The sequence below is a fragment of the Pteropus alecto genome, unplaced genomic scaffold, assembly GCF_000325575.1.
Source record: "Pteropus alecto unplaced genomic scaffold, ASM32557v1 scaffold75, whole genome shotgun sequence".
NCBI classification, from domain to species: Eukaryota; Metazoa; Chordata; class Mammalia; order Chiroptera; family Pteropodidae; genus Pteropus; species Pteropus alecto.
This window is the reverse complement of record NW_006440638.1, coordinates 30,267,922-30,295,564: the sequence shown is the minus strand read 5'-3', so window position 1 is coordinate 30,295,564 and position 27,643 is coordinate 30,267,922. Positions and strand designations below refer to the sequence as shown.

General features: G+C 42.9%; 1 protein-coding gene across 1 annotated transcript in view; it reads right to left on the bottom strand.

The window, feature by feature from the left end:
• Positions 1 to 27,643, bottom strand: part of SLC6A11 (solute carrier family 6 member 11) — a 121,810-nt gene that overhangs the window by 53,580 nt on the left and 40,587 nt on the right. Inside the window, exon 6 of the mRNA XM_006917622.1 lies at positions 13,950 to 14,084. Coding sequence (XP_006917684.1) covers positions 13,950 to 14,084 — 135 coding nt within the window. The remainder of the gene's footprint in view (positions 1 to 13,949; positions 14,085 to 27,643) is intronic.

The following is a 27,643-nucleotide window of genomic DNA, read 5'->3' as shown; positions in this document are numbered from 1 at the left end:
GGGGCTGGTGCTCCTATGAGAATCTAATACCTGGTGATCTGAGGTGGAGCTGAGGTGATGATGCTAGTGCTGGGGAGTGGCTACAAATACAGATGAAGCTTCGCTCGCTTGCCTGCCGCTCACCTTCTGCTATGTGGCCCGGTTCCCAACAGGTCATAGACTAGTAGTGGTCCTTGGCCCAGAGCTTGGGGACCGCTGGGAATACCACTACTAAAAACAGAATGCTATAAAGAGAATGATGTCATTTGTTTCCAAAGACTATTGATATATTAGAGCAATGCAAAAATAATAATAAAAGCGAGATATTTTGTGGCAAACTTTGGGGGTAAGGTTAAGACTATAACCCATGAGTTACCTCAGGGTAAAAACTGCAGCAGCCAGTGATGCTGGTGAATATTCTTGGGCTAAACGGGAAATGGGTTCAAAAAAATATGTGAATGAAATACCTGTACACAGATGTTTATGGCAGTTTTATTTACAATTTTCAAATGTGGAAGTACTCAAGATGTCCAAGGTGAATGGATAAACAAACTGTGGTACATCCCGATAATGGAATATCATTCAGTGATAAAAAGAAAAATGCTTTCAAGCCATGAAAAGACACATAGGAACCTCAAATACATATTACTAAGTGAAAAAAGCCAATTTGAAAAGGCTACATACTGTATGACATTCTGGAAAATGCAAAACTATGGAGACATCGAAAAGATCAGTGGTTGCTAGGAGTCTGGTGAGGAGTGGGGAGGAGGGATGAACAGGTGGAGAACTGAGGATTTTTAAAGCAGTGAAACTATTATGTACAACACTATAACGGTGGATACACAACATTATACATTTGTGAAAATCCATAGAAAATACAACACAAAGAGCAAACCCTAATGTAAACTATTGACTTATTTAGTTAATAATAATAAATCAATATTGCCTCATCAATTGTAACAAATATGCCACATTAATTTAAGATATTAATAAAGAGAAAACTGGGGGGCAGGGGTGGGAAGGTATATGGGAACTCTGTATTTTCTGCTTATTTTTTCTGTAAAGCTAAAACTGCTTTCAAGAAAGCTTATTAATTGTAAAAGGGGATGCTTAATGTGTATAATTTTATGTCCAAAATTGAGGAGGGGGGCCAAAGGCCCTCTCCTAATGAAAAACTTCTGTTTCTTAGAATACATCCACCCACTCTCTCCACTCCACTCCCACAGAGCCTAGCAAATGTCTGGCAAGAGTGGATACTTTGCATATTTCTGATGATTCAATTAAAAAGCAAAGACTTAGCACAATGCCTGGGATACACTAGATGCTCAATAATACCTCCTGGATGAATGAACACAAGGTTGGAATTCTTGAAAACAAAAAAACAAAAATCAGCCTAAGAATCCCTGGAGACAGGCTTGCAATTGTTTCTCTCCTGTGATGGTGCAGCTGGAGTCATCACTCTCCATGGCTTTTACTAGCCTCTACAGTGGCCACCCCTGGTGTCATCTCTCTCTCCCATGTGACTGCAAAAATCCTCGAGGGCAAAAAAAAAAAAAAATACTGCCTGATTCATCTATTCCTCATACTCCCATCCCATGGTCAGGCCTGGCATGCAGAAGATGCATTTTGAATGTTTGCTGACATCTCTGTCTCTTTTCTCTGTAGTGCCTCTTGAGCTTCTGGGAGTAATTAGACAAACTCACATGATAGTACTAACTCAGTCATACCTGCCCATAAACCTGTAATGTCACAGCTGGAGGCTGCTTCTTATGTATCCTATGATATTGCAAAGCTTCCACTATCCTTGGCAGACGGACAGACTCCATTCTTGTCTTACATCCTCAAATCAAGGTCATTTGATATGTATCTCTACTTTTTTTCATTTCCAAACTCTATTTTCTGCTTTTTCTATGCACCCGGAGAAGTTTACATGTGCTGTTTCATCTAACTTTACCATATCTATGTGTGGGCAGGAGGTGAGTAAAAGATTGGACCCTGCCCTCTAAAAGCTTACCAGAGAGGAAACTGAGGCTCAGAGAGGGTGAGTCAGCTGCTCAAGGTCATACTGTGGATAATGGAGAGGAAGACATTAAATACAGCTCTGTTTGACTCTAACACTTTCTGTTGCTAAGCTCTGCTGGGCCTCTCTCATCTGAGTAATCTTCTGAAGTCACAGCTGTGTTCATGCCAGTCAATCTCTTGCCCAGAAAGATTCAACAATTCCCTACTGACCACGGAATGAAATCTTAAACTCTTTGTGTTTGGCATCCAAGGTTTCCAACGAACGAAGTTCAATCTACTGTCTCCACCGTTTTTATTCTGATTCCCTGTCATGAAACCTGACCTGTAGCCACACTGAACTGCTTACAATTTCATTCATATATTTATTCTCTGATGTTTGCTTATCTTCAAATAGCCTTCCCTTTCACATTTTTCAAGGAGCAAATCAAAGGCTCCCTGTTTCCTAACATCTTCTCTGGGATGGGCAATTGGCAATAATTTTGTTCTCCTCTGACTGTTTGCAGTCCTTTATCTAAACCACTATATGGCATCCACCCACCCACCCATGCATCCACCCATCCAAAAACCTATCCACTGACCCATCTATCCATCCACCCACACAAACATCCAGTATTGACTGGGAGCCTAACATGTGCCAGACTCTGAACCAGGTACAAGGGAGTCCACAGTAGACAAGACAAATATGTTCTTTGCTTATATGGAGCTGACATTCTAACTGGGGGAGAATAACAGTAAGCATATCAACAAATGAACACAAGATTGCTTCAGACAGCCATCAGCCCCATGAATCAAATAAAACAGGTGCTTGGTTAAAGTCTTGGAGTTTAGTAGGGACATTTGAGCTCAGCTGGTGAGAGACGACCTGACTTTGGAGCCAAGACCTGCAGGGTGAGAGGGAGCTAGCCATGGGGATATCTGAGGGAAAAGTGATCTAGATACACAGGGCCTATGTCAGGAAAGAGCCTGGGATGCTGAGGGCTGTTTGGGAGATGAGATCAGGCCACAGAGGGCTCCTTGGCTGAACAGTCTGGATTTTAATCCTAGTGTAAGGAGAAGCTGCTTGGGGTGGGGGTGGGGGCTCTGGGGGAGGTGGGCAGGCATGGTTGTAAGGAATCAGACTTCTGCTTCTGGTTATGACTGAGTGACGGGTAAAAGAATGGCCCTTCTGCCATAAGCAACTATGAAAGCAGATAAAATACAGTAGGCAACTGTTTTCAGGTAGTGGATAACATGCAAGGGGAGACTGCTATCCTTGAGAGATGGGGACCTCCAAAGGGGATTTGCCCAGCCCTCCGCCTGGGGACAAGAGCTGGAGTCCAAACAGAACACACACGAAACACACAGTCTCACTTAGCTGAGGGGGCAGGGCCAGAGTGTAAGAGCTGAAATAGCTGGGATCTATAGTGCAGGACACCAGAAAGCGGGGAGCTGTGCAGAGAGCGGGGCCCCCAGATGTCCGCTGGAGATCCCCTGTAAGACTCTGGCTAATGGCTGGGCTGTAAACATCCAGGTGACACCACCCAAGGCTTTCCTGTATATTCGAGGTTGAGAGTGCAATAGAGACACGAGAGGCTGGACACTGCCAGGGAAACAGCAGTGCAAGGGGACTGGGGCTCCCAACCTGCCAGTGTAGACAGACCTAGTCAACGCCAAATATTTGCCCTTGTTACTTGGCTAAGACATGGAAAGACCTCACTTTAGGAGAAGGGATTATGCCCTAGGTTGGGGTTTTTCCACTTGGTACTATGGATATTTTGGGCTGAATGAGTCTTTGTTGTGGGGCTGTCCTGTGCATTGCGGGATGTTTAGCAGCATCCCTGGCCTCTACTCACTAGATGCCAGCACTTCCCCACCCCAAGTTGTGACCATTAAAACTGTTCCCAGACATTACCAAATGTCTCCTGGGAGGCAAAATTTTCCTGAGAACCATTGCTCTAGAGTAAGAACTACTCTGGACTCATCCTGATAAAGTTTTGAAAGTGTCTAATCAATATTGTACACTTGAAACTAATATAATATTGTATGCCAAATAAAAAAAAACTGTACACTTGAAACTAATATAATATTGTATGCCAAATAAAAAAAACTGTACACTTGAAACTAATATAATATTGTATGCCAAATAAAAAAAAAATTTAAATCCTAAAGTCCAGCTGAGACAAGACCCACAGGAGTGACAGAGATTAGAATTCTATTAAGTCCTATTGAGTCTTATTAAGTTAGAGGAGCTTAGAAAACACACTGGGATCTTCATAGACCTACCTGCAGTAAAAAGACATACATGGAACCTATATAATATGATCAGCCAGTAATTGAACTACTTTTTAAAGTAAAAACCAACACTCTTCAGAGGAAGATAACAGAACCGGACTGTCTGCAATATAGTGTCTCCAATGTTTAATCACAATCCACAGTATACAACCAAAAACTACCAGAGATAAAAAAAACCAAACAAAAAAACAAAACAAAACCACCAGAAAAATATGGTTCATACATTAAAGAAAACATTAGATTTGTCAAAAACTTTAAAGTAGCTATTATACGTGTGCGTGCGTGCGTGCGTGCGTGTGTGTGTTTAAAAAGCATTAAAGGAATACAGGGATTCATTTTCAAAGCCCCTCGGTCTTCTGTGTGAGGAAGGGATTAGTGGTAAGTGCTCCACCTTGGAGGGTGAAGCCCACCTTGGAGGCTATTCTATTTACCCAGATGAAGCTGCCTTGTACTTCAGTTGTTTAGGCTCCATTTAAATTAGTGTGTGGATACTACCTCAGTGGATATTCTCAAAGTGGGGGATAGACAAATTAGAGCAAATAAGCCAAGCAAGAATAAGCAAATGAAAGAATGAATAAATGTCTCAACATTGGAAACCAGTAGAGTAGAGAACTGTCCCAAAGTGGAGGTGAGGAGCTTCCTTGTCACTGGAGGGGCCAATCAGCAGCTGACCAGGTCACTACAGAGGTGATTCTTACACTGGGTGGAGACTAAACCCACCCAGTGCTGAGATTCTAGGATTCTTCCAAAGCAGTTATGTAGTTCTGAGATGCTCCAAGACTCCACAGCCAGAATTGGCAGCCCAGGATTGGGCAGAGCCAGAGTGAGCCCAGCAAAATCAGATATGATGGAGAGTTTTAACGCTGTATCCTTTACACGGCTGAGTCAGACTCACCTGGTTCAAGGGCTACCTGTGCAAGCATGAAGCAAGTGCTTTAATCTCTCAGAGCCTCAGTCCCCTCATCCATAAAACCTTTAGGATATAGGTTTGAAAATTCTCAGCACCTAGAGATAGGACTGCTCTCATAGTCATAGAACCTTAGGAACTTATCTTATTGGCCATGAGAATTTAATTATATAGCACTTAGCCCCGGGGCCTAGAACATAATAATTTTCAATAACTGACTATTTGCTGATTGAATGGATCAGACAAATTACATGATGAGTTTATAAAGCACAGTATCTGACATAGAGTCAGCCGTCAAGAAATGATATCTAGTATTACTACTCTTATCAAGCACCTCTTCAACCACCATGACTGCAGGTTAAGACGGTGCTGCTGAAACTGCTGAGAATAAAAATCACAAAACTTCACCTTGAATAAACCTGTGGCTGAACAAATGTAATGAGGTGCCCCAGCGATGCACGGAATCTCACTGGAGTGTATAGGAATTCTGATTCCACAGACAGGCAACTCTTAAGGAATTTTAAGCAGTCAAGAAAAGAAGAAACGTTCACTACCTTTCTTTAAGTGGGCGTGATGTTAGATCAGTAACGCATCTCTAACTCTCGAGTTTACCTGATGACCAGAAGGAGTACACCTGTGTCAAGTGAAGTCGAACTCAGCACCACCCTTCACCATTGTTATCACTAACTTAATTATGTGTCCTTCCCAAGAGACTGTCATCTCCTTGAAGAACCATATGTGCCCTGATTCTGCACCCCTAGTGCCTGGTACTAAGTGGACAATAAAGCAATGCTGGTGGAACGGTGACCCTAACCCAGAATCAAATAAAAGAAAATCTTGGCGGTGGTGGTGGTGGGGGGGGGAGGGGTTTAGTCCAGGGGGCAGTCCCCATGTCATTGAGATTTCCAATATTTTCAAAAACATATCCAATGTCTCTAAGTTGATGTCAATTTTGTACATTTTAATTTGAAAGTCCAACAGCCAAGAAGCCCATTTTTTTTCTTGGGCCCTTCGCCTGGGATCAGAATACACTGCCACCAGGTGGCAGCAATTCCACAGGTTCATCAGGTAGGGTTTTAACCCAGGGTCTTGTTTTTCCTGATTTGTCTTCCTGAGGGGTGGGGAGATTAGGGAGATTTCGTGTTCTGAGGTGCTCTCACTGTCTGGGCATCCTTCTACTCCATCCTCAGGATTTGGACAGCTTAGTTGCAGACTCTAGTTCCCTCCATAAAGAAGGCTGACTTGGGGAACATGTGCATGCCCTGGGAAAGCAAGACCCTGCGATTTGGATCCGTGACAGGCCTTTCTGTTCTTGCCCTGAAAACACACACTCGAAACACAATGACAAGTGAGAGTGGCAGGAATCTGGGGCAGGAGAAAAAAGTGCTTTTCTGCAAGAGCCCCTCTACTCCCCAATGACCGAAAAGACAGAAAATAAAAAATTTGAGGGAAGAAAAAAAAATTGAGTGGAAGCACTTCACACTTCAGAGAGAACACAGGGCTGACAGTGAAGACAAACAGATGTTTAGAAAGTTATAACAGACCACAGAATGCAAATTGCCAGGAGACAAAGAAGGCGAGCTGCAGTGTTGCTTCAAGTTCTTGACGAGAAACTTAATTTACTGGATCCACAAGAAAGGCACTCGGTTCCGAGTTCAAAGCCTCCCCCTGGGGTTGTGGGGCCCTGACTCCTCCTGCCCAGTGCTAGTGACATGGAGGCAAAATGAGGACCACCACCAGTGTTCCTGGAGCCCAACTGCATGCCAGAGCCTAGGGCTGGGCACCAAAAATGAGGACTAGAAGAGCTTTTGCATTCATGTGCACACTTGCTATCTGTGAGGTAGATAATCGTATGACAACAGTCAGGTGAGAGAGCCCTGAGCCCAGAGATAAAAGGACAGGCTGAAGGCTACCTAGCTGGTCAATGGCAGTAGAGTGACTCAAATTTCCTTTCCTCAACAACAGAAGCCACAGCACTGAAAACCCCTTTCTCTGGAGAGCAAACCCACAACTGCAGTATATGCTATGCCGCCAAAATGTAATCACATAGGTTTTTGTCAGAAATTGTCCTTCATTCATTCATTCGAAAAATATGTACTGAGCTCTTACTGTTGGAAGGCACAGTTCTAGGGGCTGGAGATCTAATAGTAAATGCAATAGACCAATTCTCTGCCCTCATTAAGCTTATATTCTAGTGAGTGGGAAGACTGATACAAAATGAACAGTGTCTGAGATACTGGCAAATGTCACAGAGAAAACCTAAGCCGGGAAGGTGGACAGGATGTGTGGGGGGATAGAGGAGGTGTGATTTTTAAACAGTGTGGTCAAGAAGCTCTCCTCCCCTCCCCACAGAGACTACAACAGTAGGGCGTACAGCCCTTGAGAACTTAACACAACTTTTATGGCTCTCTCTCTTGACCTTATAATTAAATACACACACACACACACACACATACATACACACACGTATGTATGTATGTATGTATATATGTACGTCTCATGAGGAAGGTATTCTCCTCAGCAACCAGGCCCCTCACACCTGTCGTTACCGGCCTTCTGAAGTTCTCTGGCCTCACTGGTTGTGGAGTTGGGAGGAGGGGGCCACTAGGAATGCACCCACCCTCAAGCTCAACACTTAGCTTTCAGTGGAATCCCTGTTGCATAAGCCCAGAGGGCCAGGAGGGCCCCTCAAAGGGAATGTTCCCTTGCCTAAGGCTCTAGGAACTTTGCATCAGTCAGGCACCCTGTGTCCTTTTAGAAATGTAAATAACCAGCAAATATGCATGTCTGAGCCCCTTGTAAGCAACAGGAAAAGGGAGCAGGGGCCAGGACTGGAATGGAGATCCTGGTTCCTAGAGAGGCTGCAGGGCTGCATGGAGCTCCTTATCACTCTGTTTGGGATGTGGGGAGAAGAATGTCACATGGGGCAGGAAAGCACCCCGGAGGGCTGTATTCCTCCTGTGGGTCATTGTCTCTCCTTCCCCTGATGGCTTACACAGGCACTAGCCCTCCCACCCCAGGCCCCAGACATCACAGACACATTTGCAGAAAAGTAAAATTCTGATGGTAATATGCAACCTGCACAGCTATTACCGGAGCCCCAGAACAGGGCTGGGCCTTCGGGCTACAGGAGAGATAAGGCAATTTAGGGGTTCTGTCTAAAGCCTGCAGCATCAGTTATCAGCCCTCCCCTGAGGCCTCCAGCCAAGTAAGCCCCTGAGAAGGCGAGAGGGAAAACTGTGGCCTAAATGTAGCTACTTTATATCTGCTCAAATGTGTAAAGGGCTTGAGTTCTTGGCAGGTTTTGGCACAAGGACCATTACCAATAACAAATTGCTACATTCTTCTCAAAAGACCAAAAGGAAGAATGAGAAGCTCTGATCTCGTCCAACCCCACTTCCTTCTTCTTAAAGGGAGAGAAATTGAGGTGAGGAGAGGTGACACTCTGGCCTTTTCAATCATACTGTGGGCTCTTTGGGGAGAAGGAGAGGTCTTATTCATTCTACACACTGTGTGCCCTGCACATGTGCCCATGCAATGAATATTAGTGTAATAAACGAAGGAATCGCTTAGCTTGGCTCTGGGGACAGACGAGTGGTACATAGGATGTCAGGATCCCTGTCCTTATGGAGTCCGCAGACTAGGGAGGACTCCCAAGAAACGCTCGTTTCACCCCCTGCTGGTCCTCAGTCCACCAGAGACTACCCCCAATCCCCAGGGATGGGATGGAGCAGCCCAGGGGACCAATGGAGCTCAAAGGCAAGAAATATAAATGTGTCCTAGAGTCAGCCTCTGACCAGCCCTCTGACCTCTGTAGGGCTCATTTCACCCTAATCATCTCGCCTTTCTATCTCTCCACCTGTGGTGGCTTCAGAATCAACACTTTAGTCACTCCAAGCAGAGGAAGACCTGAACACTGCAACTTCTAGATCATTCTTAAGACAGTAGGGTGTTCACACTCCCAAACCAGCCAAACCACCAGGTCTATGATAACTCTCTGAGAACTTTCTTCCTTGGTGCAATTTGAAGTACAAAGGGGAAACTCAGTCAGGATGATTATTCAGGAAAAAAAAAAAAAAAAAAGGTCTGGACTTGTTAAAGAAAGAACACTACCGAGAGACATAAGACCAAGCCTTTTACTGACCTCCTGATAAAATATTTCCAGCTGGCAGTTCTCCTGACCTATTTTCTCTAACTTTGAGAGCCGTGCCTCAGTTGAATCCAGTGGGACCATGTGGCTACCTGAAATCCTAACACTATCCAGGGATGCTTTTCCAGTCCTTGCTGCATCCCAAACAATTATAACTATGAAGTCATGGTTCTGATGTGGTTGGTGTCCTGGTTTTTTCTTCATGCATACTAAAATAAATATGTAGCTGTAAAAGGAAAAAGAAGTTCTTCTATCAACTGGGTCCTCGCACTTGACATTCATAGCCTTCTGATGGAGTAGGCAAGTACAACCTGTGATCCTCATTCTGAGGAAGCAGAGACTTGGCCCTAGAGAGGTAAGGGGACTTGCTTGAGGCCACACCACTAGTAATGGGAGAGCAGGAATTGAAACCTGTGCCCTCTTGCGTTTCATGGTCTGGGGTATGCACAAATGGGAACTACTGGAACTGGGTGGTGTGGATCTGTTGTTTTTTTCTCAAAACCTCTAACCTTCTTTCATTTAGGAATTCTCCCACCCAGAACCCAGGAACCCTAGGTTTTAATTGGGTTGCTAAGTTGCTGTGTGGCCTCAGGTAAGAAGGTCAGACTCTCTGACCTCTGACCTGGATCTCTCTGTCAAGTGGACATTCTAGCTGGGGTACTGCGATTCTACTGACCAGTTCACAGGCGGCCTTCCCTTAGTACACTGAGACAAACTTTGTGTGATGCGCCTGCCTCCAAAGTTTGAGGAGCTGTCAAGACCTATCCTCAGATTCAGCATGACTATCCACCCTGCCACCAGCCTTTCAGGCCCCAGAACAGATTGAGAGCAGGCTTAAGACTGCTCACACTTCCTTTTCCAGCCATGCTGGGCTCTTCTTGCAACACACTACAGCTTACAAAAAAACATCAGCTACATAGAGTCTTGTTTTCCTCTCCCTTTGGGGTTACTATCCTTATCTCTGCCCCAGAAAATCAGATATCACTGTTGCTTTTGTAGACACACACACACAAACATATGTACACACACATTTCCTTGCCACCACTGAAAAAGGATCAAAAATTAGTACAGCTCACAGATCTGGTGAGTCGAAGGTTTTTAGACATTTTTCTAAAGCAACATAACCTTTCTCCAAAAATCAAAATAGCTCTGGTTCTTATATTCATTCATCAAACATTTTTTTGAGTATGTACTACGTACCAGGCTCTAAGTTAGCCAGGGACTGGGGACACAGTGATGGGCCAAGCAGATATAGACCCTGCTTCTAAGCTGCCTTCTCAGTGAGGCCTCCCTAGCCATCCTGTTGGAAATTGCAGATCTCTCCTCCAGCACTCTTTCTCTACTACCATAATTTGTCTACATGGTCCCAGTCACCATGTAATGGATTGTGTGCTTTACTGTTTAACTTTGTTTACTGCCTTCCTCTCCAACTAAATATAAACCCCGAGACAGGTATTACTGTTTTGTCACTGTCTACTACTATATGCTCAGCACCTATACTAATCTTTAGTAGGTACTCAGGAAATATCTGTATAATGAATGAATGGACATTAAACAAACAAGTCATTTATGTAACGCCTACATACAATAATTATATGAATATTTCACTGCAAACATGGCAAGTGCTTTGGAAAATAAGTACAGAATACTGGAGGGTGCGTGGTTGGCAATCGGGAAACATTTGTCTGGCAAAGTGATGTTTAAACTGAATCCTAAAGGATAAGTGGATGTTAGTTAGAAAAGGTAGGGAGAGAAAGTCTGAGGAAGAAAGGAGTGTTCCCAGCAGAGAAACAGCATGCACAAAGGCCCTGAGGAAGAAAGGAGGCCAATATCCATAATGAACTGAAATAGACAGACAGTGACAAGTGATGCAGCAAGAAGGCAGCTTCTGAGGGACCTTGGAGGCCCCACCATTTGAATCTTATTCCAAAGACCACAGGAAACCACAGAAGGGATTTAAGCAAAGAGGTGCTCATCAGATTTATATCTCGAAAAAATCACTTTGCTGCTTGGTGGAGAGTGGCCTAGAGGGGTCAAGAGCCATTTCTGGAAGACCAATAAGGAGACCATTATAGTTTGTCAAATAGGGGATGGTGGTGACCTGGACCAGGCTGGTGGCAGCAGAGGCAGAGAGTAATACAGATGGAGGCGGGGAGGTCAGGTAGGGGTCAGAGCCCATAACTGTCCCCTCACAGGCATCTGAGGGTTCTCCACCTCTTTCCAGAAAAGGCCAAATAATAAACCTTTTGTGTTTTGCAGGTATACAGGAAATAGTCACTATAGCAGGCATGATGTTGCCCTCCAGTAGAGCCTGTTTGCAGGACTTTCTCTTGACTGGTGTCTGAGAACTTGGCTAAGATGTTCCCTATGGTACTAAGTAATTTGGTTGTATTGTCTGCCTGGGACACTGAATTCTGCTGTAGCAGCTTGCCTGGACTGTTTGTATAGCAATGTGATTTATGGTGAATACCTGCTTTTCTTCTGAGAGTCTAGAATTCTGATTGATCATGCAGGCAGAAAGTACCTGTGTACTTAGTAAAACATCGCCATTAAAAACCTGGACTCTGAGTCTTAAGCAGGCTTCTGTGGGCAGAAATACTGCCCACATGCTGCTGCATTTTGATGCTGGAAAAAGTTCTGTGCAGCCCCTCCTAGCAGAAGAACACAGGAAGCCTGCATGTGAATCCTTCCACGCTCCACCTGATGTGTGTCTTTCTCTCTGATGATAGAAATAAACCACATCCAAGAGTGTAACTGCTTCTAAGTCCTGTGAGCCCTTCTTATGCATCACTGAATATGTGTGTGTGTGGAGGGGCACTTTTCCTAGAACAGCCTTGGCAGATAAGAACTGGCTTGGGAACTGAGGCCCCAAAAGGAAAGATACGGTAGGATACTTACGGCAGACAATCTGATGAACTCCTGGCCTCACCTTTGTTCTGGGTGTGGGCGGTATGTGTTTGTATGTGCACATGGTATATGTGTAGGGCTTCAAGGTCAAAGGTATCGACTGGGTTTACTAAACTTTTCTGATCATTAGAATCCCCTTTGAAGTTTCTTAATAATAATGATACCCAGGTGCCATCTCAGATCCCCAAAACTGAATCTCCAAGGGTGGGGCCTGGAATCTGCAGTTTAACATGTTCCCAGCGTTCTGATGATCAGCCAGGTGTGGAAACTGGGTGATACTCGAGACCTTGACTGAACTCGAGGACTAGGATAAGGAAGCCTGTGAGCAAAGGAAAACAGGGAATCTGTCCTGGATTAAGGCAGAATTTGTGGATCTAACAAAAATATACAGACCGGTGAATTTGGAAATACATTTCCAAAAGCGCTTCTCCAACTGAGCCTGTGCCATCAGAGGTTGGAGTGGGTAAGACTGACAGTCAGGAACTAATTTTCTTCTTTGTAGGGATTCTGCCTGTACTTCAGGATGCTGCTGTCAGATTCCTGGTGGTACCCTGAGCCTGGCACAGCAGACTGAGACAGAAATGAGTGCACATCACCACTCTACCTGTACCTTAATGCACCATAATGAGGTATATCTGAGTTGCACTAACCAGTACTCCATAAACATTTCCATCCAAGTTCTCCTCACAGCAGGCTTGAAGGCACAGACTACAAACCTGAAATTTCTTGCAAGTCTCATGTTCTACTGAATGCAGATTGCAAATTCCACTGCATGATCTATCTATGTTTGTTTTAATAGAAAAATAGGTGCCTCTTCATCCAAATATCTTTGAGCACATTATTTCACACATTGAAATTATCTGGGGACCTCTAAAAGGTACTGTTACCTAAGACCCAGCCCCAGAGAGTTTAATTTAATTGGTCTGGGTTGTGCTTTGAAAATTGGTATTTTCAAAAGCTTCACAAAAGCTACTAACAAGTAGTAGAGGTTAGCACCCCTGGGCCATAAGATGTTCTATTTTCATCTCTCATCTAAATACACCAGGCATAACACCACATACCCACTTAGAGAAACTCAGGCATAAACATTTACTACCCACTATTCAGAACAGCCAATGCCTTACCAAAGAGAACTAACAGGCCACAGTTATCACCAATTATTTCTTTCTATGAGTTGCCACCACAAAGAAAAGCAAAGATCCAGTTTCTCTCACTGAGATGCACAGCTGTTGAGATCTGTGATCTTGGGTGGGGGAAAAGGTATGATTTTATTTTCAGTAACCTCTAATTGAAATTTAGCATTTCCTTCAATTATGACTGCAGGCAACAAATCACAGTAATGTCAGCAGTAGAAATGCCAGATATTTTCTTTTCACAGTAGAGATACCTCTTAATATCATTCACTGTCATTGCTGCTTTGAAATCGTGATAATTATTGGACCCATTGCTGGATCTTGCTATTTAATGTACTGGTAAAGTAGCACATTTATATTACATCACATATTTGTCTTTTTTAATGTTTTGGTGGCTGTAGCTCAATATATTTTATTTACTATGTATTTAATTTGTGCATTAAAAATTATACTTCTGAGAAGGGTGCTGTAAGCTTCCAATCGTTCAGTTGGCCATTGAGCCTCTGTGGCTGGCATTAGAGACCTGCAGAAGGCTTCTCAATAGTGGCAGGCAACTGTGCACTGAACAAATGACTCTTACCTGTGGGTCAGAGAGCCGGGAGAGGTCGGGGTACAGGTAGAACTTGATGCCTTCAGAGGCCCCAGGCAACGTGACCCCTCGGATCAGGAGGATCAGAAGCATGACATAGGGGAATGTTGCAGTGACGTATACAACCTGCCCAGGAGAGGAGAGACAAGAATCAAGAAGGGGTGACAGTGGTGGGTAATGTGGCAGGCCCCTATTGTCTAGCTGTGAGCAAAGGGCTTCCCAGTGCAGCCGTAAAGTGAATCCTTAACAGACTAGCTCCCGCCTCCTCTCTTGCCACCATCTCCTTAAGGGCTGGGTCTTTCAATAAGTCTCTATTGAGTGCCTACAATGATGTTTGATATCACTGATTTTCAACCATTTTTGACCACAACCTACATAAAGAAATATACATATCACAACCCTGTAAACATTGAGCTGAAATAGGAAGTTTCACAAATTCATAGTCGCTTTTACATTTGTGACACACTCAATATTTCCTATCATACTCTATTCCATTTATATGTCATGCTTTATTTCATTTTTTTTTTTTTAAAGCTGATCGTGACTCTCTAAGTTCACAGCATAATTCACCAATGGGCCCGGATCCACATTTTTGAAAAACACTGCTCTTAATGAAAATCAAGTTTTCATAGCCAAGGAAAAGACGGGACAGGAAAAGATAGAAAAGGGAAGGGTGAGCTGTGTGGGGCAGGAAAGACCCAGTGTTTGCCTGGAATCATTTCAGTGTCGTCTGCTTGGAGGCATGCAACTAGAACCAGTGAACCTGAGAGGCCCCTTCAGCCTATGGATTCAGCGTAAGAATTAAGACAATGAAAGGAAAAAAATCTTCTCTGAGCTTCCTCACAAAGAGGTGGTTAGAAGGGTAGGGCAATACCTTCACAGACTATTAGGAGTTCCTGTCCTAGAGGCCGTGCCCCCTATCTGAGGTCCTTGTAGGACACAGTGTCCCCTCTAATTCTAATTTTTTTCTCCTTTGTCGTGAACTCTTCTCAGTGGGGCCTGCCTGTTGTATCTGTTTAGATCAGCAACTTGTCAACATCTGGGGGCCACAGACACATCTGAGACTCTGATGACAGCTATGGACCCTTTCCTCCTTCCCCCAAGAGTGCACAGACACAGATATGTGTGCAAGCTTTTGGATTGTTCAGAGACTCTGATTCCCCAGATAAAGAACCTGTGCTCTAAGACTTACTATCCTAATTCCTCCAATGCTAGTGTAGTCTCTCACTCCTTTCCAACCTAGGCTTTCTTTTACCAGTGGTACAGCCCTTCACTCCATTCATTCATCTATTCATTTACTCACTCACCTGCCTACCTACTCACATACCAAAAACAGTCCTATGTACCAAGCACTGAGCTAGACTCTGGAATGTACAAATAAGAATAAGTCACAGGATGGAATTTTCTTTTTCAAGAGGCTTCTCACTGGTAGAAAGATGAACATGCAGGTAGGCAGATAATGCATTATGTAATCAGGGGAGTGCAAAGGATGTTGGAGCACAGAGAAGAGAGTAGCTAACTAGAGAGGGTGGTCAAGGAGGGCTTCTCCAAGGAGGTGACCCAGGTGTTGGCCTGTATAGGATAAGAATCAGTTCAGAATATGGGAAATGGGAATAGAAGGAAGAAGAGAACAAATAAAATTCCTATTACATGCTAGGCACTTTACATATAACAAAAGAAATGGCTACACTTATACAGCATTTCCCTAGAATTTTTTCTATTATTATTCACTTTATTTTCATATAAATTAACACCGTAGGAAAACTTAAATAGCAACGCTAAATACAGTATTGTATATAACATTCTTTGTCTTAAATGCCCTATTATTTAAGAATAGTAAAATACACATCAGAGATATCAAAAGAGACAGAAAGACTACAAAACAATCCACTACTACTTCTTTGCACTTAAACTACAAACTAAAAAGTAAGAGACTATACAAATAGAAACACTAATCATTTGGTTGCTAAGTGACAAGATGGCGATTTAAACACAGTCCTCAAAAATAGGAAATAAGAACCCACATGGGGTGGTGTTGACGGGTGCTGCCAATACAGGCTAGAAGTCTGGATTATTTCATCCACTATCCCTAACCTACAACAATGGCATCATCCTCAGCCCATTCACAGCCAATTCAGCAGTCTTGTTTCCAAATCAACCATCTGCTCAATTTACATGTCATATAATCAGTAAAACAATCTCTCACTGTCATATATAATCTAGAAAAGACGAATGCAAGTCAAATATATACTAATAAGAGACCAACAGTTGATATCAAGAATAATAAATTAGAAGCCAGCAGTCAATAGGGTTGATGGTTCCTGACCAGAGAGCTAATAGTGCTATAAAATCTGTTTCCCTTAGCTTTGTAGACACAGTCTATCATAGATCTTCAGCATTTCATGTAAATGCTTAATTGTCTTTCTTCATAATGAATCCTACCAGTCAATCAGCTTAAGTCTATGAAAAGTCAGGCTTAAAATCTATTGCTTTTTTGGGGGAGGTGACATTGGTTATTGAAATCCAGTAAGTTTCAGGTGTACAATTCAACAGTAAGGCATATATACATTGCATTGTGTGTTCACCGTGCATAGTGAAATTTCTTTAAGAGATGAAATATTGCCATTTGCGACAGCATGGATCTTGAGATAATCATGCTAAGCGAAATAAGCCAGACAGAAAAAGTTGAAAACCACATGATATCACTTATATGTGGGATATAAACCTAAAAGCAACAAACAAATAGGACAGACAAATTGACTCATGGACATGGACAAAAGACTAGTGGTTACCAGAGGAGAGGGTAGATGAGGTAAACAGGTAAAAGGGGTCAAATATGTGGTGATAAAATTTATAGCTTTTATTGAATAATTTCTACTTAGGTCTCTTCTATGGCAGAAAAATAATGATCCAGAATGCCCCGAACCTGATTAATGATATCTCTGGAGTTTAACTATCTTAACCCCTAATGCTGACAAAACTTATGGAAAAGAACTATACCATGTACAACATAAAGACAACTGAAAATCGTAGAAATTTGTCTGTCATCTGTGGAACCACTTTGATGTGACTAAACTTTTTGGTCATGCTCCACTCAGTCTGTTTTGAGGAGACCAGACCATTAGGGTGTGTCATTAAGAGGTCACTGATACCCTAGCAAAATACATCCTCACCATGCCCCTTGGCAGTATATAGAGCAGACTGTTCCTCAGTGACCACAGTGGCATAATTTATTAAATGACTACTGATTATTTTGAAGCAGTTCCATTATTTAGAGTTCTAAATGGATGCTCTGCTTCTACATTATATTTAGGACTACACTCCCTCCAGACAGCCACACTTTCATCTGTATACTACATTTATAAAACCATAAGGGAAATAAAATATGCAGATGAATTGCCCAAAGACCACAGTGCAGACAAGTTAGGCTGCTAAAATGGAACCACCGGCTGGCATGCATTAGCTAGAAAAATTGTTTTCTAAGTTGGGGTATGAGAGCCTTGAGTCAAGAAACAAAAGGGGTTTAGGGACATCATGATATAATACACACAAATGGAAAGGGGTATAAAAGTTGAAAACACAACGATGAAGACAGCCTATATCTGTCACTGGTTTAAGCTTTCCTAAACTAAAAGCCCTTTCTAACTTGTTTCTACCCTCAGCCATACCAGACACTTGGACATCATCTTTGATTTTTCCTGAGAACAGCTGTAGACTGTCCAAACAATACAAATCTTGTCATTAAGAGATTGCACATAAATCGCATGCATGCTGCCACATCCTTCCTGTGTTCATTGCAGACATCACTAACTGATCACAACACTCTTTGCAGCTAAGCCTGGATGCAGCCTCAGAACCCTCTACACAGGACTCAGGCAGCCCCCATAATCAGCTGGAAAGAAACCCACTCTTGGCTACCCTTGATCTCATCCATTTTTCATTTATGCATTCACAGTCCTTTGTCCTTGTCTTCAGAATTGTAAGACACAGGTGTTGTACTCAAGGAAAAAACTGTTGAATGTGTGATGCAAGATACTCGCATGAAACCAAAAGGGATGCTGGAGAGACAGGCTGAAGGGTCCCTGTGAAGGGATTCAGCATTCTGGCTGACAGCAGGGTTGGAGCTGGGTCCCAAGAATAAGTAGGAATAGGAGAGGCTGAGCCAGGCAGGGAAGATGTGGAATTAGCCAGAGATGTGGAGAAGGGCATAGAAGGGCACTGTCCCTTGAGATGTTTGGGAATCTCCATGTTGTCCTCCAGGTGCTCAAGCTGGAGTCAGTCTCATCTCTTTCCTCAGCTTCTTCCATATTCAATCAATGTGTCAAGTCCTATCTACTTGATCTCTGACTATATTCTGAAGTTATACTCATTCTTCATCCCCATAATCGGAGCCCTTCACCACCTTTATTCTCTATCATGTGACAGCCCAATGCTGTGTACATTGTGGTCCAGGTTTCAAATACATGTATCTAGGATGTGTCTTCCTGCTCCTCTGCGTCTTTCCCCACCAGCCCCACATCCAAGGTTGTGGGATAGTGCAAAGGGTTGGACTCTGCATCAGATGACCCCTGGGTTCTAATCCTGGCTCTGCCCAGACTTGCTGTGTGGCTTGACCAGTCTTCACCCTTTCCCACCCACTCTGCTCTCCACTGTGCCAGGTTCCTTGAGTTGGGGAGCATGCCAGGCTCCTTCAGGCCTCCCTTTGTCCATATTGTCCACCCCCAGATCTTGGGCCACACACAATGTTAGCCCTGGGTGCATCTGAATCCTCACAAAGCTGAGGACTTCTCAAAGTCAGGGACTCTGCCTTCCAGTTGTCACATCAGTGTCCTATCTACTTTACACAGCAGGCAGCAGAGGCCCAGAGTAGTCAATTAGCAGTATCTCAGTCTCACCCTTTTTACCTATAACCCATGCCATCTGCCCAAATGTTGTTAAGAGACTGAAGCGTCGCATTCTCTTTGACCCTTATCGCACATTCATCCCCGAGTCATTTCAGCATCCTCACAGCACTATAGCTATTTTCCACTAGCTGTTTTATTGCCTTGTAAGTTCAAGATTTCTAACTTGTAAGTTCGACAAGGAAAGAGCGTTTTGTCTTTCACTTTGTCTGCTGCATCTGGGACAGTAAGTGGCACATAAAATGTGCTCAGTAAGTATTTGTTGGAAGGATAAACAAGTAGACAAGCTGAGACCTGGAACTCTGAGGTTAGAATGCAGGTCTTCAGAACACCGCTTTGTGCTTTGTCCATAAGAAATGCTGGATCCACATAAAACAGGATTTAGAAAATTGAATCAGATTTTAAGAGGAGTGTTTATAAGGAAATCAGAAGAGATATGGTTTTAAATGAAAGAGCAGTTCAGATACTGAAGGCAAGAAACTTCAGCTGCAAGGTGTTTCCCAGCAAAGTTCAGTGTCCCTTTCAAAACATCTGCGGTCCTATCCCAGGATTTGTCTGGAAGAGCCAAGCAGGGCTCAGGCATTATGCTAAATTACAATGTTTGGTGATGGGCACAATAAGGTCAATGACAAGGTACTATCAAGCCTGGCTGTTCCTGGTCATTGCCAGTGGTGGCTCAGACCCAGGTGGGCGTGGGGGAGGGAGGGTCTAATCTGTCAGACTTCTCAGGCTCCTAAAATGAGGCTCCTGCCCAAAGTACACCCCTTTGTTAGGAAAGAGTTTTTTACTATTGTTAAATTTCCTTTTAGTGGGTCAAGACCTTCTAAATATAAAGGTTAGCACAATTGGTGGTAATTATACTGTATCCTGTTTTAATTGACTCTAATTGCTCATTTGCATTCCAATACTGGAATTGTAGGGTGTTTTCCCCCTACTTCCAAGAGACAGCTATTTATTTCATAGCAGGAGATTGTCTGTTCCTTGGGAATATCACAAAAATTGCAGAAGGTCTGCCCCTCCCTGGGTTTTCCATGATAATGGGGTCAACTAGAAAGCTGAGTGTTATTCAAAAGGCATCAAGAAAGCAGGGTGGTATGGGGGCAAGGACTCAGGACAACAGGGTCAGGAGATCCAATGTGCTAGACAGCTTGGGCAAGTTACATACCCTCTCTGGGTGGGTATTTTGCCATTTACAAAGAGGCGGGAGAAAATTAATCCAAACTTTAATCCCTCTTGTACCATTTTCCCAACTCTTTTATTTGGGGGGGGGGCGGTGGGATATACATTAATTTACATTTGTATTATTTATTTCATATTTTCTATAAATCGATATGCTCTCTTACATTAAATAAATATATGTAATAAGAAAAATGTTAATTAACACAATGAAGAGAAAATCATTATTTTTAAACCATAAATAGAAGGTAAATGCAAAAATAAATGCAACAAAAAGAAAATGCGATTAAATTCTAGCCAAAGGTGCTCAGTCTATATTGTTTTCTCTTTATTCAACAGCAAAAGTAGCAAGTGTCAGAGAAGCATTAAATGATAAGCCAGTACCTTATACTATCTTTCACCTTAAGAGACATGAAAAGAGAATATTGTTTCATTATGTGATTGGAGGTTCACTAAATCATCCTGTGGACCTCCATTAGAAAGAACATTCCCCATATTTGTTGGCAAGACTAGATGGATATTTGAGGTCCTTCCCAACAACCATGGTGTTTTCTAGAATAGCCCACTGTCACCCACAACCCTTTTCAAAAGATCAGTACTTCTTAATCCTTTTCACTTTTTTTGCCCATCCCCTATCCCATCACATCTGGAAACTCTCAATTTGTTCTTGTTTCTATGAGTTTGTTTTTGTTTTATTTGCTTGTTTGGTTTTAGAGTCCACATATGAGTGAAATCTTATGGTTCTTGCCCTTTGTCATCTGACTTATTTCACTTAGCATAATATCCTGTAGGTCTGTCCATGTTATGGAAAATTTTCATTCTTTTCATGGCTGAGTAATATTCCATTGTGTGTGTGCATCACATCTTGTTTATCCATTCACTTATCAATAGATACCCAGGTTGCTTCCATATATAACTTCCAGTTACAAAATAAGTCATGGGAATATAATGTACAGCATTGGGAATACAGTCAATAATATCATAATAACTATGTATGGGGACAGATGGTTACCAGACTTACAGTGCTGATCATTTTGTAAAGTATATAAATGTCTAATCGCTATATTGCACATCTGAAACTAATATTGTGTGTTCACTATAATTTAAAAATAAATTTAAAAAACTTTGCTAAGAGGGTAGATAACATGTTAAGTGTTCTTACCATAAAAAAATAGTTGAGTGGGGAGACACAAGGGAACTTTTGGAAGTAATGGATGTTTTTTACTTTGATTGTGGTGATGGTTTTAGGGGTGTTCAAATTCATCAAATTATATACAATATAATTGCATATAAACATATGTTCAGCTTCATTATGTGAGTGTCAGACTTTTTCATAACTTCTTGGTGTGTGTGTGTGTATGTGTGTGTGTGTCTGTGTCTGTGTGTGTCTGTGTGTGTCTGTGTGTGTCTGTGTGTATCAATTACGCCTTGATAAATCTGGTTTAAAAAAAGACCGGACTCCCTGGAACTATCCAGGGTCCTGACACTGATTTGGGCTGAGCCTTCTGTGAGTCAACTATCCAGAGTCTTGGAGGACACTGCTGTTACTTGAATACCTAGTGGGTACCAGAGATGTGTCATATAGTAACTCTAACTGATCTTCATACCATTTGAATAGGTTCTAGCCCAATTTTCAGACAAAGAAATAAAAAATGAGGATTAGGGATTGAAATGGCTTGCTCCAGGTCAAAGAGCTCTAAGTGATCGGAAGTCTGCTTTCTCCACCACACATGCTGTGCTTTCTGTTGCAGACTTGGCCAGACATTGCCTTCCTGTTTTCAACTCCTGTTTTCCCCTCTGACTGTCCTTAACCTCAAGGGTTCAGCTTGCCTGACTTTTGGCAGCAACTCATCATTGCCCACTAACCCCAACCTCGGAAACACTGTTAGCACAGCCATCCCCCACTTCCCTTCTATCCAGGCTTGCCTCTGTGTCTGAAGTATACCTACCCACCCCATATGGTTGGAAAGCATGGCACTGATCAGCCAATCCTTAAAGAATCATTATTTTGAATAGCATTTGACTTTTCTTGCTTTGGTTTTTGAGAGAGAATTACCTGAATTCCCTGGTAAGAACACTACACAGGAACCAAACAGTCTGGTATATCCTCCACTAAAATGTTATTGACCTCTGGGAACAAGATGTTATGGAAATGTGAATCTGAAGAAGGAAGGTCTCCATAAATACTTCTGTCTTCCTCATCATTTCTATCATCTTTAAAGGTGTCTGTTTTAAGAAACCAAATTCTAATAGATGAGAGGAGTCATATTTTTACAAGAAAATAGTGAAGCTATTCACTATTCAAAGAGATAATGGTATTTTAGCAATGCGGTAACATTTCCATGGGGAGTGAAAGTTATAATTTTTGTGCAATGACAAGTGGTTTGTCATTAGCTATGAAAGTTAGCCTATAGGTAGAGCCTAAAAGAATATACCAAAACACTGGCCCACCTTGGGTTCCATGTCTCATGGCATTGTCCCTGAGATGGGTTGAGAAGGAAGAGAGAGAAAGCGATGAGAGACAGGATTACAGTTGAGAGGCACCAAGCTATGTGGGATGACAAGTTTCTAATCCTCATTCTGTCACAGCAACAGAGACCATGGGCCCTCCCCTCAGATCTGATCTCCCCCATTCTGTAGTGACAAAACCCCTAATCTTCAGCTGGACCTATGACCTAGAGTAAAGACAGTATTTCCTAACCTCCCTTGCAGATAGGTGTGAAAATGTTCTGGCCAATCAGATACAAACAAAGATGCCATATACAACAAAGATGTCATGTCCTTAGAGAGAAGGGCTGTATCCTATCCTTCCCTTCTTGTCCTTCCCACAGGCTGGAATAAAGACCAAGTAGCGAGCCATCTTATACCATGGAAATAAAGGTGGCACCCAAAAGAAGGCAGAGCAATAGAACATAAGGAGTCTGAGTCCCTAAAAGCAGGCAGCTTATGCATGAACTGTTATGAGAGAGAGAAATAAACAATCTTGTTTCCAGTATTGTTCTTTTAGGTTTCCATTCTAAGGAATTAAACATGTAGCCTAAATATCTAACTACCAATTGCCTCTGTGATCTTGGGTAGGTCCTGTTCCCACTCTAACTCTGTAGCATTTTTCATTAAATGAAGGCTCTAGCTCAGAAGATCCACACTATCCCTTGTACTCAGACATAAAGAGAAGATTCTGAGGACGACCGGAGGATCCTGAAGATGGACTCTTGAGAGCGGCCATCCTTCTACACCTGGAGTTTACCAGGAATGGCAACAGATATTCAGGAAGTCTCCAGAAAGTTCTAGTTAGTAAAATTAAAGGAGTATTTAGAACAGACCAGCCAAAGAGGTCGCCACTTCTTGGTAAGCCACAGTGTTAATGTTCTCTGTCAGTTTTTGAGGTTTCATATCATTTATTGTAAAGCACAAAACAGGCATTTTAAAAGTGAAAGTATATATTGAAAAAGTACATTTATATCACAAAGCATTGATCACGTAATAGTTACAAATACATTTGCCTGACAGGGTGGCTAGCCAAATTTGGTGTGGACCCCATCATCAAGTACAAGGGCACATGCATGGGTTAGAAGGTCTCTGTGGCCTCCCTGAGCCTCCATCTGTCTCCCACGTGAAATGAGGATAATGCCTATTTCAAAGGTTGATAGAGGATTAGAGATCACCATGCAAAGCACCTGACACCTGGCCACTGCTCAATAATTGGAAGAATTGTGATTGCCTTTGTTGCCCATTACTGGGTCAGTAAGCAAGTAAGTGGCTTCGGTCGGTACAGAACAATCTATCTAGGGGTTCGAGAATGCAGAGAGGCTAGGGTAAGCCCTGTCTTGGCTGTAAGGTGGGAGGCAGGGGAGTGGCTACCAAAATTACTGAAGGGATCCTCTCACTGACAATGTGAGTCACTGGCAATATGGTGGCAGTGGAAGGGTGGTATAAAGAAGTGGTCATTCATTGGCTGGAAAAATTAGAGATAAGAAAAACATCTGGGCAGGAGGGAAGTGTACACAGTCATCCCGAGGAGCTGCAGCAGCTGGACTCTGGAATGAAGGCTAGAGAACAGGAGTAAGTCCAAGTGGCTGCTGTGGATGATAATCCTCTGGAGTCCCAACTCCAGCCAACATCTGTGGCAGCGAGGGGCCAAGGTGCAAATATACTTAGATGAAATGGAAGAAATTACACCAGAATAAAATCAGTTAAGAACAAATTCCAATTTAAAAAGATAGAAGGGACTTAAAAGCTGAGTTGGAGGAAAGGATGGGCCCTGGCTGTGTCATCACAGGGATGAAGCTTACTCTATAAGTGGGGAGGCCAGACTTTCGGGAGAAGCCAAGGATAGTGAACATTGCCAATCTTCATGAGGCTCTAGGGGGCTCCCCATTGAGGAGTATGCAGTTGCTGGGGGCTCAGGAAAAGCTTATGGAGGAAAACTTGCTGAGATTTCTCAGATACTGATCCTAGAATGCCACTCTCAGCCCTGATAGGTCATGAGGGAAGGATGAGATAAACAAGGCATCTTCAGCAGCTAGCACTGTGGACAAGAAACCAAACATCTTCAGAGCCCAGGGAATGGTGTTACTCTTCTCGTTGATGATTGGGCCATAAAGCTCATCTACACCCATAGCCTGTTTCAACCTTGAGATTCCATAACTTTGGTTTTTGATAATCAGGGACATCCTGGTTGGAAGCAGAGGACAAAGAGGGAAAGGCGCTCCATTTAGAAGAACTGGAAGATCAGAAGATATCTGATAAGAATGGGACTAACATTTATTGTTCAGTCTACATGCTTTATTCTTACATTATCCAGTTCTACAAGATAAAATTACTACCATTCCCATTTCTCGGAAGGGGAAACTGAGGCAACCAGAAGTCCAGTATTTGGCCCATGGTCGCACAGCTCAAGAAAGGCAGAGTTCAAGCTTAGATCCATCTGACTCCAAAGCCTCTCAACCACTACATAGCCCCACTGGGAATTCAAGTGCCCCCATAATCCAACCAGTTTCATCTCATACCACATCTTCCTGTACTCCCTGAACAAACCCTGCACTTTCCTGCATGAAAACCTTTGCTTTTGTCATTTCCTTCACCTAGAAGTTCTTTTCCCTCTTCTCTAAATACCAGAATCTTGCCAACCTTTAAGACCAGTTCAATTACCATGTCTTCCAGGACTCAGTACTAAGCCATTCAGGCAGAATGAAACATTCCAGTGAACAATATGGCATACAGATACAAAGATCGGCCTTGGCTTCAGGAAAACCAAATTCAAATCCAGCCTTTGGCACCTTCTATGTATGTGACTGACTTTTAGCAAGTTATCGTCTTTCTAGGTCTTGATATTTTCTTCTGTACCGTGGTGATAATAACAGATTAAGTCCATTTCTTTAAGCCTTGGGTTCTTAAATATATAGACTATGGATAACAGTTCCCACCCCTCATGGTAAGTGCGAGAGTTAAATGTCTACACAGCATCAGGCCCAGCGACTTAATATATCGGCCCTTAGTAAACAGCTCCCATTCCTCCTTTTACTTTGCCCTTATTTCATTCTACCTTGTCATATACCTGCTTCCCCCTCCAGGTTGGGATCTCATGAAGGGGAAGGGCCTTATTCATTTTTGCAGGCTCCGAATTCTTTTCACAAAGGCCTACATAGACTTTAAGTAGTTGACGAATAAGCACATTCAGACCTCAGTAACCCAGAGAGAACAAATAGATCAAAACAGGATATAATCCCATGTGTCTGCAATGGGCCTTCAGTGTAAACTGCCCCTGTTCTCACTTGAGTCTCTCCATCTAAGAGTAAAGAACTTTATGTTTAACCCAATTCAGCAGCCATTTTTTGAGCCCACTGTGGGCCAGAGCCTGTACTGGTTTTGGAGAGCATATAGACAACTGAGCCAGTCTCCTGCCTACTGGGGCATACATGCTGGCCCTAGACACAGACAGTGATGGACCACACAGTGGACAGAGGCAGTAGGATGTGAAGGTATGATTACAGAGGTCCTCCTGGAGCTAGGCTTTGAAGGGGAACAGGCTGTCCATACTGCTCCAAAGAGTCTTGATCTAGAATATACTCTGTGAATAAATTCCTAAGAGCAAGAAGGATGAGGACATGGAGCACATAGGGTGCTTCAGCCTGGGAACATCACCTCCAGGAGAAGAAACAAGCTCTTCATGGTGGCAGAGAAGATGGATTCGAGGTGACAAAATACTTAAATAGCAACCACGGTCATTAAGATGGTTGAGCCCAATTCAAATCCTTGACCAAAGGATATCTAAAAATCACTGGATTGGGGGGTCTACTGTTTAAGCCTATTTCATGGTGAATTAAGATTAGCTGAGGAGTAAATGCTATGGATTTTTACATAGCTCTACTATAAAGACCACAAAAATGAAAACAAATCTCCAAAGAAGCCCAAGCAACATAAATATTCAATGCAGTGCTCAGCCAAGCATACACTGGCATTAGGAACTATTACTTACTGCCTGGAAAACAGACTTGGTACCTTGGCTAATAATGATTTAAATCCCATCCATCTCTCTTGGACTAGAAGGTTGGTGCTGCTATGGTGACCAAGGGCACCATTAAAGCACACTGTTAAATCCAGGGCAGGGATTTACCCATGAGGGGAAGCTGTCAGGTGAGAAATACCATACCATGTTATCTCACTCTAGTGTTCAACACACTTGTGATGGAGGTGTGGAGAGGAGAGAGCCGATGTTCAGGGACTATGTCTGCAGCAGAGGACATAGTCCTAGAAAGAGCAAGGAGCTGCCTGGATCCTGCAAGCATCACCTGGTGTCTAAGACAGACTGCCTCCCATCCATTCAAGTCAATGACATAGAGCTCTCATAAGCCCTTCCTCAGATGTTCTGAGCAACATGGATCCTTCCCAGGCCACTCATACAATACATTCCTTCCAAGACAGCTTCATTTCTTGAAAGAAAAATCTATGCTTGCCTCCTATTCTTGCTTCAGTTGATGGTGATCTACCTTCTTCCTCCTGCTTCTTCACTTGGCAGCCATCTCGGAGGACACCAGGGCCCCTCTCTGAACTTAAACCTAACAGCTTCTTAGCACTTGTCTTTCTCCAGTTTCCAGCTTTAAAGCTTTCCTTCGTTAGACGCTTCTGGTTTTCTGCCTCCTTTCCTCATGATTGTATTAGTCCCTTTCGTAGGTTCTTTTTTTTTTTGCTCTTTCCATCAATTAATCAACAAACCAATCAGCCAACTTTGATTAGCATCTGTTATGTGCCAGATACTGTGTTAGGCACAGAGGACACAAAGACAGATCGGGCGCAAGCCCTGCTCTCCGGCTCTGGCAGTGGTGGCTTACTCTCTGCAGATTTCTAATCTGTTTCCCAGAAGTCTGGCTTCACCCAAAGTCCATTTTCTCTCTATCCATTCTCCTAGCTTCTCTTACGTATTCCTGTGGTTTTAGGAGCTGTCAATGTGCTGATGATCTTTAATTTCTTCCATAAGCCCAGTGGTAACTTTTAAGTTTAAGACCCATATTTTCAACTCCCTTATGTGTATGTCCACCTGGATTTTCTACCAAGACCTATAATTCCACATGCTCAAAACCATTACTTTTCCCCCCAAATACACTCTTT